At 43.7% G+C, this 17,260-nt stretch overlaps 1 protein-coding gene across 9 annotated transcripts in view; it reads left to right on the plus strand.

Moving 5' to 3' along the window:
- LOC117258600 (IQ motif and SEC7 domain-containing protein 1-like) overlaps window positions 1-17,260 on the plus strand; it is a 259,415-nt gene that overhangs the window by 140,876 nt on the left and 101,279 nt on the right. The window contains exon 1 of one of the 9 annotated variants that reach the window (XM_078169735.1): window positions 16,501-16,757. The exons of 7 other annotated variants lie outside the window; for them this stretch is intronic. In XM_078169735.1, coding sequence (XP_078025861.1) covers window positions 16,693-16,757 — 65 coding nt within the window. In that variant the 5' untranslated portion in view covers window positions 16,501-16,692. Of the gene's footprint in view, window positions 1-16,500; window positions 16,758-17,260 lie in introns of those variants that run through there. One more of the 9 variants, XM_033629640.2, reaches the window with a different exon arrangement.

A 17,260-nucleotide genomic window follows, 5' to 3' on the forward strand; every position in this document is an offset into this window, starting at 1 on the left:
CTGCACATTATCTGACAACAACTCACTTAAAGTTAATAAATAATATAACGTCTCAAAAAAGATTCATTGCTGCTGAATTCATTCTCTAGATCAAAGTGCTGCCAAACCGCGCTGGTTTATGAGAAGACATCTCTCTTATTTAAAACTCCAGTCTACTGGTTCATTACCGCGGGGAGGGGGACTGCTGTCTGACGGCTCTGTAGCACCCACTAGTGGCGGGCGGCTGCATGACAGTTAAGCGGTCTTGTACATGAATTAAACACTTATTGGTTTAACCGACTAATATTTCTGGTGCCGACTAGCGAGGGGGCGGACGTTTCATCGTTTAGACGACTAATGGCGCGCATCCCTACCAAATACAGAGAAATGAATCACTGCGTACTGGGTAACATCAGTGATTTACAACACATTTAAACCAGTATTCTTCAGTTCATGGTCTTAAACACATTGTCTCACAGCACGCTGGGAACTCTGCAACTCTGCGCAGGTGCACAGAGATAGTGTTGTTTACTGGACTTAAACTAATCAGGTGGAATCAGCTTTATAAATTTTAGTCAAATTAACTCAAAACTCAAAAACTGTTTATGTCAGGCTCACAGGGGATGAGTTTCTGTGTCAAGTGAACATAAAGTTTTTATGTAATTTTGACAGTCCTGGACATCTGTGTAGACTTTATGTTAAAATGTTGTGTCATGATGGACTGAGGTTCACAGTGTCTCTGCAGGATGAATCCTAATTACTCAAATAACTGGAGAGCATTTAATTTAAAGCTTCGCTGTGTCAGAGTGCAGAGAATCATCTGTTGTAATGTTGCTGAACGGATCTTTTAAGGTGTGTGTGTGTGTGTGTGTGTGTGTGTGTGCGTGTGTGTGTGTGTGTGTGTGCGTGTGCTGCGTGCTGCGTGCCTCTCCATATGCTTCTGATCCAGCGGCCCCTCCCACACGCTAAAATCACTGACAGCATGAAACCTGCGTTGTCATGGCAACACCTCACTTGACTCCTGCTATCACTGCTCCTCCTCCGTCCTGCCCCTCCCCTCCCGTTACATGGCAACCGTATCCGAGCAACTCCCCCCGCACACCCCCCTCCCCCCTCTATTTCTGTAATTGTCCGAGTAAAAGTTGATTATGCGAAGCATGAACGAGGGAACGATACAGAGAATGGATGGATGGATGGGTGGATGGATGGATGGATGGGTGGATGGATGGATGGATGGAGAAAGAGAAGGAGAGGGAGAAGGAGAGGAGGGGAGGAGCAGGGAGAGATTAAAGGGGGAAAAGAGAGGGGGATATGAGAGCGGAGAGATGAGGATGAAAGATGGAGGGAGAAAGGGAAGCAGCAGGAGGAGATTAAATTAAAGGAAGGAAGAGAGCATAGAAAAGGAGATGAATAAAAGGAGAGAGGAGAGAGGGCTGGAAAGATGGAGAGAAGAAGAGAAAGAAAGGGAAGGAAGAAAGATAGAAAAAGTGTAAGGAAGAAAGAAAAAGAACGAAGAGAAGAAAAATCAGAAAAAAGAAGAGGAGAGTAAGAAGAAAGGTTGGAGGAAACAGTAAGGGGAAAGGAAAAAGAGACAAAGAAGGAGGGAAAGAAACACTAAAGGAGGGATAGTAAAAGAAAGAAAAGAGAAAAGGAAATGAAGGAGGAAAGGGAAAGGGAAAGGAAAGAGGAAGCAAGTGGAGAAAGAATAAAGTGGGCAGGTGAGGAGAAAAGAAAGATGAAAATAAAATGAAAAGGAGGAGAGAGGGGAAAAGGAAAGGAAAGAAGAAAAATTAGAAAGGAAGAAGAGAAGGAGAGTAAGAAGAAAGGTAGGAGGAAACAATAAGGGAAGAAGCAGAAGGGAAAAAGGAGGGGAAGGAGAGGAAGAAAGGATGGATGTAGGAAAAAGAAAAGAGAGAAAAGCAAATGAAAAAGGGAAGGACGGAAAGAAGAAAGGTTTAAGGTCAGAAAAGCGAAAGGAAAGAGGACGCAAGTGGAGAAAGAAGAAAGAGGAAAGAAAGAGGGAAGGTGGGAAGAAAAGAAAGATGAAAGGAAGGATGGTAGAAGGACAGGAGAGAAAAGGAAATGAGGAAGCAAAGGAGGGAAAGGAACGAGGAAAAGCAAGAAAGGTGAGAGAAGTGAAAGGGAGGAGGAAACAAGTAGAAAAAGAAGGAGAAATAAGAGAGAAGGGAGGGGTGGGAGAAAGAAGGAAAGAAAAAAGTGTGAGAGGAAAGGTGGGAAGAAAGAAGGATGCAAGAAGAAAAAGAAAAAGAGTGGAGTTAGGAGAAAAATGGAGGAGAAAAGAAAGAAATAATATCGAGAAAAAACAAAAAGGAGGAATAAAGAGGAAGACAAATGATAGAAATAAAAAGAGGGAAAGATGGAGAGATGAGTAAATAATGGATGTGTATAAAGTGAGGGATAAATAAAATGGAGGGAGAGATGTTTCTATTATTTATCACCTTTTCTTCGTACTTCATTACCTCGTCTTTTCCTCCTTTTTCTTTACTCCCTCCTTTCTTCTTTCCCTTCATCCTTCCTTTTCTCCTTTCCCTCCAACTTTTACATCATTTCCTTCTTTCTGCACCCTTCTCTCCTTTACTTATCCCCTTTTTTCTCTCCTCCTAATCCTCCTGTTCTCTACTTTCCTCCTTCTTTTGACTTTACGTCCTTTCCCTGCATCCTCTCCTTCCTTCTCTCCCATCGTTCCTCATCTCTTTTTCATCCCTTTGGTCTCCTTTCCTTTTCTTTCTTCTCCCCAGAAGTTTTCTCCTCCTCCTCCTCCTCCTCCTCTCTCTTTCTTCTTTGTCCCAGTGAGCAAAAACACAGAACACAAACTCTCATTTAAAGCTGAGGGTTAGAGACTCATCACTGAGCAGTGAGATATAAACCAGCTGCTGATGTGAAGGCAGAATATTAAAAACACGTCTGTGGTCACAAAATGTTTGTGTGTGAAATATATCCTGAAAAAATAATATTAACAAAATGAAAAATACGTTTTTATTTAAAGACACGTTTTCTGTGAAATGTTTTTTCTCATGGACACCTGACTGGTCTGAACACGTGGCTGCAGTAAAACTGAATTTAGAGCGAACTGTTCCTTTAACCTTGAGTAACCCCAAAAAACTACGACACTTCAAAGGTCACCATCTTTTCTACGCCTCCACCGCCTGATAGCGGTGGCTAAAGACATGTCTGTCTGTATGCCAATCTGTCCCATTCTCATGAACGCAGCATCTCAAGAAGGCGCTGAAGGAATTTCTTCAACATTTGGCACAAACATCCACTTGAGGTCATGGTATGATTTGATTTTGGGGGTCATAGGTCAACTGGTCAAAGTCACTGTGACCTCATCTTTGTCATTCTCGTGAGCACTGCATCTAAAAAAACACCTTGAGGGATTTTTTTTTTTCAAATTTGGCACAAACGTTCACTTCGACTCATGAACTGATCAGATTTTGGTGGTCAAATGTCAAGGGTCAAGGTCACTGTGGCTTTGCATCCATCTCATTCTCATGGACTCTATATCTCAAGAATGCCTTGAGGAATGTCCTTAAATTTGGCACAAATGTCCAGTTGGACTTAACAATGAACTGATAAGATTTTGATGGTGAAAAGAAAAAGGTCACTGTGACATTTAGTTCATCTTATGCTCATGAGCGCAATATCTAAAGTAATAAACGCAATATGTAACGTAGGCCTTGAGAGCATTTCCTCAAATTTGGCACAAACGTAACTGATTTGATTTTGGTGGTCATAGGTCAAAGGTCAAGGTCACTGTGACTTCATCTGTCTCATTCTTGTGACTGCGGCATCTCAAGAAAGTTTGGCACGCATGTTCACTTAGACTTATCACTGAACTGATTAGACTTTGGTAGACAAATGTCACTGTGGCCTTGCATCCATCTTATTCTTGCAAATGCAATATCAGAAGTAGGCCTTGAGAGAGTCTCCTCAAATTTGGCACAAACATCCACTTGGACTCATCAATGAACTGATTCGATTTTGGTGGTTGAAAGTCAACAGGTCAAAGTCACTGTGGCTTTGCACCAGTCTCATTCTTGTGAACTCTGTATCTCAAGGCCTTGAGGGAGTTTCCTCAAAGTTGGCACAAACGTCCACTTGGTCTAAAGGATGAAGTGATTATAATTTGGAGGTCAAAGGTCTGTGTGACTTTACAAAACGTGTTTTCAGCCACAGCAGAATTTCACACAAATGTCTGATAGGATAAAATGATGATATTTTATATCCAGAAGGTCAAAGGTCAGCTTGACTGTGACATCATCACGTTATAACGTCATATCTCAGGAACAGAAGGGGAGACATTTGGTCAGATACTGAATTGGTGACTCTAATCTTGAAACTGTGCTGATTGTGTAGATCTTCTGTGTGTGAGTGTCCATGTTTTCACTGACATGGATGGAGACTGGAACTGTAACTTGTACGGTTCACAGAGACGTACGACCACGAGGCAGAAAATCTCGTCCTTTATTTTTACTCCAAATTCTGAGAAAGGCAGTGGAATGATTAGATCAGAACAGATGACAGAATAAAGGAAGAAAGAGGGAGAATGGATGGAGACACCAGAGGAGAGAGATAAAAAGAGAAAAAAGAGGACGAGGAGGAGGAGGAGGAGGAGGAGGAGGAGGAGGAGGAGGAGGGCGGCTTATGAGAAGTAATGATGAATTATAGAAGTTTGTCCCCGGGCTGAAGAGTCACTGTGGAGGGAGGAGAGGGGGATGGATGGATGGATGGATGGATGGATGGATGGATGGATGGGGAGAAACTAGAGAGACAAAGGATGAAAAGAGATAAAAAAAAAAGAAGAATTAGGCCAAAACCAAATGACAGAGGGAGGATGGAGGATGAGTGAGCGTGCAGATAAAAGACTGAGAGAAAGAAAGAGGGGAAAGAAATGATGAGTGGTCAGAAAGAAGAACAGATACTGAGGGATGACAGAGAGAGAGAGAGAGAGAGAGAAGGATGTGTGGGTCAATACATTTTGTCACCGAGCAGAGCAGAAAATTATGGAATGCCCCAGCTCCTGTTGCCGTGGAAACCGAGGGGAAGCTCTTTCATGTTTCACGCTTTGTTGCCCACGGTAACTGTCCTGAGATTGAAGGATGGATAAAAAGAGAAAGAGAGAGGGAGAGGATTGAGCCAAGAAAAGAAACAGCTGATGAGGATGTGGTAATAACATAATGATCATCAGTTATTGATAACAGTTATAGACTGTGTTCATGTGTTTATATTTATACCAGGACTGCGTTTCTCTTTGTGTTAATGTCACTGCGCAGCACCTCTGATCATAATCGAACAAAACGTGAACAAATAGAGACATTTGTCGTCGCTCTGCGTGGCTCCATGTGGACGGCAACAGTGGTCAGGTAGCTGCAGCCAGAATTTTAGAAATACCAAGGTTGAACCATCAACCCAAAGTAAGGGCCGAAATGTACAAATGTAGAGTGTAAGGGCTCATTTAGAGCCAGACGGTGCCTTCTGTCTGTACTGTACGTTCATTTCTGTGCATGTTTTCTTAAAGCCTAGAGATGCGAACCAAACGGAGCAGTGCCACCTGAGATCTTGGAGGCAGTGTAGTGTAGCTGAAGAGATACAAGTGTAGAAATTTATATAATGGCCTCCGTCTACAATGCTGCCTCTGTTTAAAGGTACACATAAAGTATGATCTCCTCCACTGTCACCTCGCTTGTTGTGTGAAACTTTTGATTCCGCCCTCTTGTGCCATCTGTTGGCTGCATCTATGCCAGCATAAAGGAAGTGTGGAGGTATGAGGGCGGTGGCGCTTACAGCATTTTAAGTGAATGCATCTATTTTCTGCACGTGCATTTAAAATACACGTTTAAACATCAATTCGAAAAACGAGAGTCCTTTTTAGTCGTTTTAGAGAAGTTTGATACACGGAACTATAGTGTGTTTACGCCCTGCGCGGAGGGATACACCGGTGAGCAACAGCTGCAGCTGGCTCTGGGACAGGTACGCTAGGTCACTTGGTAAAAGCAAACAAAGAGACGACACAGACGATCATGCCTCAAAAATGTATTATTGCAACTTGCAAAAACATTCAAGGCAAACTTACAGGCTCGATGAAAAGGCACTGTAAACTCGACTGACAGCTGTCCATCAGCTCCTGCAGGCCTGGGTGTTTTTCCCAGTTTATCTTAGGAACATGAAAAAATGTTTCAATCACGCCAGGATTAGCGATTGCTAAGTTTTCACTCCTTCACTCTCTGCAGCGGTTTTCCCCCATGATGATGATGATATATCTCTAGCCTCCCCAACGATGGCAGCACCGAATCCCATTCTGTGCAGCAAAATGATTCCACCTCCGTAGGCATAGGTTGGCAAGCCCCGCAGCTACACCACCAATCCTCCCCTGACCTCCGTCTCCCCTCGGCCCCTTGCTGTTCTGCTGCCTCGGAGGATTCAGCCTCTCTTCTCACCTGCTCAGCATCCAGCACCTGGAGTTTCTCATCTGTATACTCCAGCTCAAACAGGTATGGCTCTGGATCTGTGTCCGCTACAAGGAACTCTTCAAAATCGTGTTCAGAGCAGTCCATTGCAGCTACTATAGTCCGGAGATATCGCTAAGCTAAATAAACAGCTGAGTTTTGTTTACAGGCTACGTCTGTGCCTGTGCCTGCTCACAGGTGTATCCCTCCGCGGATCACAGCGCAGGGCGTAAACACACTATAGTTCAAACTTCTTCTAAAACGACTAAAAATGACTCGTTTTTCGAGTTAATGTTTAAACCTGTTTATTTTAAATGCACATGCAGAAATGCCAGCTTCAGGGTTTCTGTAATGTTTATTTGTTCACTTCTACTGAGTAGGCTACTGACCCCCCATAGACTTCAATTGTATTCGCTAAGCTAAGCCGCAATGCTAACCGCTGAGACCCAGCCACTGGACGTACAGACACAAAGAAGATATCCATCTTGTTGTCTCAATATGAAAATGATAGAGAAAGGGCATAACTCCCAAATCGTCGGAGTATTCTGTTAAGTGCTATATCATAGGCAACTGGACTTGCCTTGAGTTTCTTCTTCACTGACATTAAGGAAAGAGAGTGTAAGGCCCCGATCACACACACAGCATTGCTCTCTGTGTGATCAAAACGCATGTCGCACCACACTGCCTTTTTTCAAAGAAACTGAATACCACTGGTAAAAAATAGGGCTTGCTGCACCTTTCTATTGTTTCCAAGCAACCGCCCCATCACATCCTCACACTAACCTTCCTGTGTAATCAATCCACCTTTTTTTTTTCTCACCCTAACCAGTGTGTAGTTGCTACCATGTTGAGGCAGAGGGTGCTGTCTGTAGCTCTGGTTGAGGGTGAGAGGCTGTCAGCAGATAAACAGAGATCTGTGTGGGTACATGAGACCCTAAAAAAGAGGCTGGATCATGGGGAGTACCACCAGTTGGTCCAGGAGCTTCTCCTCCATCATGGATGTTTACAGTACTGCACTTACATGGTTCCACGCCTGCTGTTTTCCATTGAAATGGTGGTCTGAGAAGTCCGTATAGCTCAGGGTATCCAGCAACTACCACCAGTTTCTCCTCCATTGATTACCAACTGTAAACTTCTTGTGGTGACCATCACAGAAGGCCCGCCTCTCAACTCATCCGATTGGACAATGGGAAATACGCTGACAAAAAAAGACATGACGTTGGGTGCTTTTCCACTCTGAGTTGAATTTCTTTTTAACTCAGTTCAGAGCACTCCAGCAAAAATGCCCCGTGCCTAGAGCGCAGAAACAGGAGGTGCATCGCAACACGAAAACAGCGAGCAAAAAGTTTCATTCTCATTAAAAACATTTACAAAAAGCCGCCTCCAGCTGCTAAAAGGCTTTTTGTGTGATCAGGAAGAAAAGAAGCACTGTGAGATATGTACAATATCTTACTGCACACTCTTATTCATTTACTTTCAGGGGTATAAGAATATAACGCTATTTCCCCCTTCTGGGTTTCAATAGTTTGCAAAAAATATGAAAGGGCAGGACAGTTCTGCACCGTCAACGTTTGTTGCTGCCAATGTAATTCTGGTCTATTGACAGTAAGTTTCATTATAACTCCATGAGTCATGTTAACATACAATGTTTCATGTCTATAGCTCTCCATGTGCAGTCGTTACACGCAAACAAACTTTGCTGAATGCATATAGGTTTCCTCATGTCAGTTACTCAGCAGATTTAAATCGAACGCTCCCTGAGAGCTGAATTAGTTTGAATATTTGGGTCTTTTTGACGCTGCAGTTTCGCCCACTTTGCCTGCTGCCCCGAGGCTGCAGCCTGTCTGCACATCATCAACATACTCAAAGCAGTCGGCTGTCACTCAGCGCCCTGCTGCTGTCACGCTGTCTGTCAGCAGCTGAAGCCGGTGAGGCTCCTCTCTGCAGCCAATCAGTGTCTCATCGCTGAAATAAAAAGCACAACACTCTGTTTTCAAAGTGTGACGGTCTGTGAGATTCTCATTTCATGCTCATTGGATACAAACACAACAAACTCTGAGAGCTCACACTTTTCATCCTGTTTTCATTAATTACTTTAAATAAATCTGTACTTTTTTTTCCTAATTATTGGAGGCCTGTTTGTCGTCTCTCTGCAGCTGAGACTGAACAGGTCGCTCTGAGTGTGGCTGCTAATGAGCAGCTGCTCAGACTGACAGTCGTGCTGCAGTTTTAGAGCGAGCAAAGATGTTCTGTTCTCGCACCTTAAAAAGCTTTATGAATTATTAGATGTAAGCGTATACTGTAGCGACAACCTCGTGAATACATGGAGCTGAAGTTCTGTCTCACATATGGTCCGGCTTCTGTTATCTGTGCATGAATGATTTCTTTTATAAATCTTGGATGGAAACATGGTAACAGGGTTTTCTGAGGTAAATGTCTGTAACTGTGACTGTAACACTGCAGAAACACTGACAGGTTTCTCAAACTTTAGCTGCTAATATTAGCAGGTCTCAGCGTTACATTCACCCCCAAATTAATCATACATATTATGTCTCTTACCTGTAGCACTATCATTCTACACTGAAGAGAAATTTAACACAACACTTTTGTATTTGCTACCATTTTTCAAAGGTTTAAGGTAAAGATCTGAGACTTTTTCATGCACACAATAGATAAATTTCTCTGATAAAATCCATGTCACTGAGCACTTCTCCTTTTCCATGATAATCCATCCACCTGACAGGTATGACATATATAAAGATGCTGATCATTACTACACAGGTGTGCCTCAGGATGGTAACAATAAAAGGACACTCTAAAATGTGCAGTTTGATCACACAACACAACGACACAGATGCCATAGGTTTTGAGGGAGTGTGTCGAGAATGTGCACCAGAGCTGCTGCATGTGAACCATTCATTTTACAACCATAAGACGTCTCCCATGTCATTTCCGTGAATTTGGCCGTACATCCAAACCGACCTCACAACCGCACAAGTCATTTACAGTGATGAACTGCTGTCAGGTCAACACCCTGGTGAAGATGATGAGCGTGCAGATCTCTGAGATGGTTTGCGCGGAAATTCTTCACTTGTGCAAACCAGTTGTTGCGTCAGCTGTTCGGACAGGTGAAGACGCTGGATGTAGAGGTCCTGGGCTGGTGCGGTTACACACACAGCTTATTGTAATGAAATGAACATTCAGTTCATGGGCAACAGCTCTGGTGGACATTCCTACAGTCAGCATGCTAATGGCACGCGACCTCAAAACTTTGGACATCTGCAGCATTGTGTTGGGATCAAACTGCACATTTTAGAGAGGCTGTTATGCTGCTATGCTAAACCAGGCTCGTGAAACCTCATTCGCTAAGGCTAATGTAGCTTACACACGTAGCCTACGCTGTTGTGAGCATTTATACTTGTGCGGTGGTGTCTGTGTCACTCTGCAGTTACACCTCCAAAACACTAGTGGGTGGTGGGGTTTCTGTGAAGTGCTGTAAATTAAGTCGATTCAAAACACACATTAAACATACATTAAACACACATTAAACACACACTAAACATGGCTTAATAGAGACAATTTCAAACACAAGTACACAAATCAGCTTCACTATAACTCGCAGCATTCACAGACAAACACTTGTCTTTATCTGGACACATTTTCCCCACAAATACAACATGCTAACGTTATTAGCACAAGCCTATGGCATTTTACATTGTATAAATTAGCCTAGCAGCTAGTAGACTTTTCCTCCTCTGATATTAACCCAGGGACAACAGCAACATTTAACAAAGGTAACGTTACAAAATTCAGCTCCATTACAGCTCACAAGGTTCACTGACAAAACAACTGTCTTATACTAAACACATTTTCCAAACAAATACAACATGCTAACGTTATTAGCACAAGCCTATGGCATTTTACATTGTATAAATTAGCCTAGCAGCTAGCAGAGATTTCCTCTGCTCATATGAAGCCAGGATAAATCACACACAGGACTTAAAATGCTATATTTGTGGAGGCTTTATTGTCTTCACAATTTATTGTTTCTTATCTGTGAACTTACAGTAAATAAAAGCTTGAAGTGGTTTCAGCTTAAACAGGAAATCCGTGTTGCCGTGACGTGTAGTTACATTTCTGGGGAGGTGCATGTCAGGCTCATCGTACGGTATGTCATAGAACGCAGAACCTACACCTCAGGTATGGCATCGATTTGATGCATTTGAAAAGTCCAGTTGTAATTAGCTCCCGTTAGCTTGATATAGCTGATAAAACCTGCCAGCTGTCACTTGAGAAAAAAAAAGTCTGCCAGCTAAAAATGAGAAGCCGTTTTTGTGTCCCTCTGCCTGAAAACATCAACCCATTGTTTAAATAATGACCACACATTTTGAGTTTGAAATCAGCCCCCTGTTGTAAAGTGCGACGTGCAGTGATGAAATGGAGGCCTTGAAGGGTCAGATGTGAGGTCATGTTTCTGATGCAAAGGGCATGAAGCTGATGACTGTTTATGATCACAGCCAATAGGAAGCACTGGTTTGTATGAGGTCACGCTGAGAGAAAGAGAGAAGGGTCTGTAAATCATGTCTAATCAGTGTAAATTATCTTTTTATGTGCAAAACAATTATCAGATCGATGCTCTCTGTTCTGCTGTGAATCATGTTGGGTTCTACGCTGCCAGTGAAGATTATTCTGAACTGATCTGAGACTGCAGCTCCGGCTGAGGTCGCATTGTTAGATGAGACATTCATGTCAATAAATAGAGAGAGAAACAACTGAAGGGGAGAGTGACAGAATTACACAGAATGTAAATATCAAGAGGAACAGAGAGATGATGGAGTGACGCAAGAGTTCATTACTGCTGTTTTTATCAGTATTGATCGTTACTGAGACTTTGGCAATACACAGTGGAGCTGAGCTTTATCAATACAGGGAGGGAGACAATAGTAAGAGGGGGTGGGGACAAGCAACAATCTGAACTGAACTCCCTTTAAAACATCGAGATGTAAACCTCAAACTGCTGAATTCAGTGACTCATGTTTCCTTCACACTGTCTCAGACGACAGGACACTTAAAATAAACTCTGTTGACTCAAACGTTGAACTCAGAAGGAAAAACTGAGAAGAAGAAGCGATACTGACGGGACACCTGTGATTTATCAGAGGATCTCTTCACATAAAGATCAGTTTACTCGTGGATTGTTCGACTCAGTTGTGTGATATCTTCTGTCTCCGGAGGAGCTTTGAGAAATAACTCTCTCTTGGGCTCGGAGACAAATGTACAACAGAAAAGTGGAGTTTGAAAGACGTCCATTTTTACCAGACAGGGAGGTTTAAAGGCTCAAAACACACTGTGAGATAACAGCAGGGTTTGCTGCATGTGAGGCTGTGAGAGGCTCACTACAGTCTGCAGGTGAGGTTTACTGAGTTCTGAGGCATGTCAGATTGTGTGATGTATACCTGGTGAATACGATGTTAATAGAATAAACATGCAAGCAGAGACATGTTGTTGACCCTGCATATACTGTATCTATGGGTACTTAGCAATCGCTCTTTTTTACACAGAGGTCCTACAGTAGGGCTGCGACAAAGACTCTTTATTACAGTGACTTTCCTTTGTTATACAGAACCAAACAACGCCAGCACAGTGCTACTCTGTATATTTTAGCAACCGGGTCTCATTATGAAGTCGTCAAAATCTGGCGCATGGTCAGTGAATTCTAGCGTCAAACACCGATTTCACATCAGCATGATACACGGCCATTTGCCGTTATTACAGACATACAACAATTCATATCCCATCCATTTTTATTTTACGCGCTGGTATCGGTACTCGGTATCGGCAGATACCTAAGGTTCAGGGATCGGAATCGGTATCGGGAAGGAAGAAGTGGTATCGGTACATCTCTACTTTTTTCCGTGTGTGTGTTGTCAAACTGAGGGAGGACCACTGCTCATCCTGGCCTTGGTTAAGATGCTGGAAAAACAACTAAAAAGTCCACAATGAAAAAAGGGGGGATTTCCGCACACTTAAATTTGCACTAAAATTCACATTTATTGCTTAGGTTTCGGTCAGTAAGACCTTCATCCGAGCATACCTGTGTGCGGTGGCAAAACGTAACTATGTGTTTTTGCTGTTGAAGGACAAAAAAGTCAATCTGTGGTGTTGTACCAACGTAGCCCTTTTATTTTGAAAGAGACTGTATGCAAACTGTACATTTCCTGTAAAAAAAAAAAAAGGAAGTGTATTTTGAAAACAGACAATGCATGTAACAGGCTGAAGTTGACACGGCGTCCCAGAACGTCAACAACCAACACACCCAGGGTACCTTGGACGCCATATGTGGACGTGGAAAGTCCATGACCAAACGTGGACATGTGATGAGGTCGCAGTGAGTGCACAATAAATATCATTTGTTCTTTCAACATCAGGGTGTGTTTTTAATGTGCTAACTGACTAACACGTGTCTTCAGTCCATCCTGTCGGTCTTCCAGTTTCCCTTTTCAATGATTAAAACAGACGACCACTGTCTGCTGGTGTGGAGAGTTATATCCTCCCAGGCAGGAGCAGAACGTATGTGCTAGTTGGCTGTCGGGTGTAGTTTATGCAGTGTGGTCAAGTGTAGAGCTTAGATTCTCTGCCCGAGCCCGAGCCCGAGCCCGGCCCGCGGGCCCAAGCCGGGTCGGGCCAGGAGCCCCCCTCCCTCTGACGGGCCCAGGCCAGGCCTGGTCAGATATGACGTTTTTGTTTTTTCTTTTTAAAGCTATGATTTGATAATGTTATAGGCTATGTATTGTAGCGACCCTGCAGTAAATATTCTGTTATAATGTCAATGTTCTGTGAGTTAATGGCATGTTTGGGATTGAATGAGGTGCAGGGTGCGAGTGTGACGGGGGATAAGGAGGGCTGTGTGAGTGCACGTGCTGGTGTGTGTATGAGCGAGCTGGAGGAGAGAGCAGGAGTGCACAGATGGAGTTACAGCTAAGTTCTAGTTTGTTGGTTGTTTTGGCGTGGTTACGGCCAACAGTCACCTGTACTGTTCAGTAATCAACGATGGTTTAATTGCCGAATAACTGCGTCATCGTTTCCACTACAGTATTATAAAAAATAAAATTAAACCACACTTTGTATGACACATAGCCTAAAGTTACAACAAACTTAGGGCCGAATTCACAAAGAATGAACTGCGGCCGCTGATAGCACCTTGAATTGCATTTGCACCCGCAGTTTGCTCCGTCTTAACGTCCTATTCACAAAGGAAATTGCGCTAATGATATACCAGCGCAAACACGCCCACAAAGTTTGGCAGCTGAGTCAAAGAGCATGGATACCAAGAGGCGAAGCTCAATAGAACGCCCCATAGCAACAAATTCCCCCATGGTTTCATCCTACTGCCGCCATTTTGCAGACCCGCTTGCATACAAAAACACACAGACAAACTGAAGTATATCGCTATTAATTATGCTTACAATGCTACTCACCTCGTGATAGCTTGGTCACAGCTGCTTTTTCACGTTTTTGTAAAGCAAAATATAGACTTTAAAAAAAACAAAACGAGGAAAAATGGCCTAGATGGCATCTCTACATATTACATCCACTTATGAGAAGATTCACTTAATTACTCCTTCAAAATCACCCCATAAGCCTATCTACCAAAAAATAAATAAATAATAAAGAAAAATCAGTTCTGATATAAATGGTCCAAGAGGCCATATATAGGCCTATATATACATAGCTATATACATATATCTTCCCACGAAAACTGGCATATTAAATTGATATTAAAACACTTTAAAACGTACACGTCTGTCGGGATCCTTCGGGAAACGGTGGAAGGCCAGGTGTGGAGTGTTCCACCGACAGTTGTTGCAGTTAATTGCACTACACTGTTTTCTTTTACTTTTTTCTCCTCTCTCCTTGACATCTTGCATGTTGTCTGGGCGCAACAGTCCAAAATGGCGGCAGCGCACCTAGTGGCTGTTGGCAGAAATTCAACGGAGCTTCGCCTCTTGGTATCCATGCTCTTTGGCTGAGTGCAGTTTGCCCCTGATTTGCCCCTGATTGCAATAAGCCACACATGGCAAAGTATGAATGCGGCTTTGCGCCAAGAACACCGTGGCAGAACAATGGCAGACTTTGTTTGGCAAAGTACTGAATACTGTATACCCTCATGTAGTGATGTCTGCTGGTGAGTCAGTCTAACAGTGTCAGATGGGTTGAGGCTGTGGATTTGACCCAGTTTGACCACTTTATCACTATTCCCTCTCACTTGTAGCTGTTTTTTCGTTATCTCTTGAATTTAATATGAATTATGGAACCGTTTTTGTTCACGTTTGTTTCCCCCGTTTCGTAAAATAAATTATTGAAAGTTGCTTTTGAAGTGCGTGACAGAAGTGCGTTTTGAGAACGACCGCAGACTGTCACCTGTTCAACGCATCAGTATCTTCGGGTGCCATTAAAGTAATAATGATTATAATAATAATGTCAAAATATTATTTACAGACTGATTTAACAGACGATCACTGCTGCCACGATCACTGGAAAAAGTCTGGGCGAGAGGCTTCCACAGAGGAGCGCCCAGTTTGCACCAGCTTTCTAAAGACGTTATTTACTTCACTCAAACTGCGTGTGGCTATTAGCGCTGGTGTTAGTGAATTAGACGTTGTTTATCAATGAGGCTCATTTGCATAGAAAGGTAAAAGAAAGAAAGGTAATATATGCATATTATCTCATTTCAATACGTGCAAATAACACCAGAGCACCGAGACACAATCTGCTTGGCAGCGCAGTTAGTGGAGCATTTCACCCTCTGCGCGTGCTTTGTGAATTAGACGGTATCTGTTCGCTCCATTTTTACCGGTTTAGCGGCCGCAAAAGCCACACAATCCTTTTGTGAATTTGGCCCTTAGTTACAATGTTGCAACATTGTGCGCGCACAGCCCTTCACCACCTGGATCCTACAATAAACAACTGTTTTATTACATAATCATGCTTCCGTGTTGCGCCATTCATTAAGATCCTATGTTTCTGTCATTCAAATAACAAGACTTGTGGTTTAATACTCTTAATTATAACAGCCAACTTATTGAAAAATGTCGGGTTTAAATTGGGCTCGGGCCCATAATTACAGTTAATTGGACGGGCTGGTCGTGGACATAAGGTGCACGGGCTCGGGCTGGATTTTTTGGCCCGATCTAAGCTCTAGTCAAGTGCAACGTTTGGCCAAGACACAGGTAACTTGAGGAAACGCAGTGATGTGCTTCTAAAAACACCCAGGGTCGGTGCCACAATCATCACTGAGAAACGCCACAATGTGCCACTAAAAACACAGAGGTTTGGTGCCGTGAGCAACACTTGGAAACGTTAAATTGTGCTGCTAAAAACATCCAGGTTTGGCGCCACAAATGCGTCTGAGAAACATGATGATGTGCCGCCAAAAACACAGAGGTTTGGTGCCGTGAGCAACACTTGGAAACGTTAAATTGTGCCGCTAAAAACATCCAGGTTTGGCACCACAAACGCTGCTGGAAACGCTGTAAAGGGTTCGCCACAAAACAACTAGCAGGTGTCTTGCCCAGGTGACACGCCTTCAACTATCCCTTCTACCTCCGGATGACAAAGTCAGCTCATATATCACTTTAGAGAAGGTGATATATGAAGCGTACAGTGCCAACATTTCCTTCCTGCCACTGGGCTCTTCATCATCTCCTCAGTACTTGAAGCAACATGTTCACGCAGCCCTGAGTCTGTTTTATTACTCAGCACCATTTTCTATCTAAATGTCTGTTAAACATCAGGAGAGCTGAGCTGCTGCTGATCAGGTTTCCTTTCCTGTAAAGACAAGTCTCTGATGGCAGAGCAGCAGAGACCTGCAGGAGCAGCTCCTTTTCAAGTGGCTCACATTTGTCCTTAATGATGAAACAGAAAGTTTGAAGGAGAAAAAGCGGAAGAAAAGAGCAGAATATAAACAGTTTGTGTAAAAGAGAGAGAGAGGAGGATGAAGGAGGAAGATGATGCGCTTCTGACGAAGAGCGAGGGAAGGAGAGAGGGGAGGAGAGAGGTGGCCACAGAGCAGGAGAGGAGAGGAGAGGAGAGAGGCTGAGGCAGCACTGGATCGCTCGGTATCTCTCTCTGTCTCACCTGTCTCTCTGTCTCACCTGTCTCTCCGTCTGTCTCTCTGGCCGGTGGCTCGGTCTTCTCCCGGTTGTTGTTGCAGCGGCAGCAGCGTCCGTCAGCAGCGGCAGCAACAATGTGGTGCATCAACTGCGCCTCGGACAAAACGCCCGCGATCCTGCACAACAAGCTGCTGTACTGGTAAGTAAACAACAACAACAACAACAACAACAACAACAAACAGGAACCAGGAGAAACGTCCTTTAGGAGCGGACACGTCTCTGCCTCCTCTGCACTCACCGACTCAACTGCGTGTTTTCCGCCGGTGATGCCGCACTGCTGCGCGCGCTGTCACCGTCGTGTGTTTTTGGACATGGTTGTAAATCTTAATGAAATGCGACATGACAGCTCGAGGCTGTGTGTGTGTGTGTGTGTGTGTGTGTGTGTGTCGGGGCTCATGGTGCTGATGATCAGAGTTATCGCAGTATTATTGCTGGTGTGTGTTTGTGTGTGTGTCAGCGGGGGTTGCTGTGCTGCTGATATTGTGCGCAGAGGAGGCGATTTTGCCACTATTGACCTGTCGTGTGTGCGCGTGCGTGTGTGCGCGTGCCTGTGTCTCTCCACCTGTCTGTCCACCCTTGTGTCTCTCTGATGCAGCGACCTTAAACTTTTTCAATCATCATTAAGGAGGAATCCGCCTCCCT

The sequence above is a fragment of the Epinephelus lanceolatus genome, chromosome 8 (genome assembly GCF_041903045.1).
Source record: "Epinephelus lanceolatus isolate andai-2023 chromosome 8, ASM4190304v1, whole genome shotgun sequence".
Taxonomy (NCBI): Eukaryota; Metazoa; Chordata; class Actinopteri; order Perciformes; family Serranidae; genus Epinephelus; species Epinephelus lanceolatus.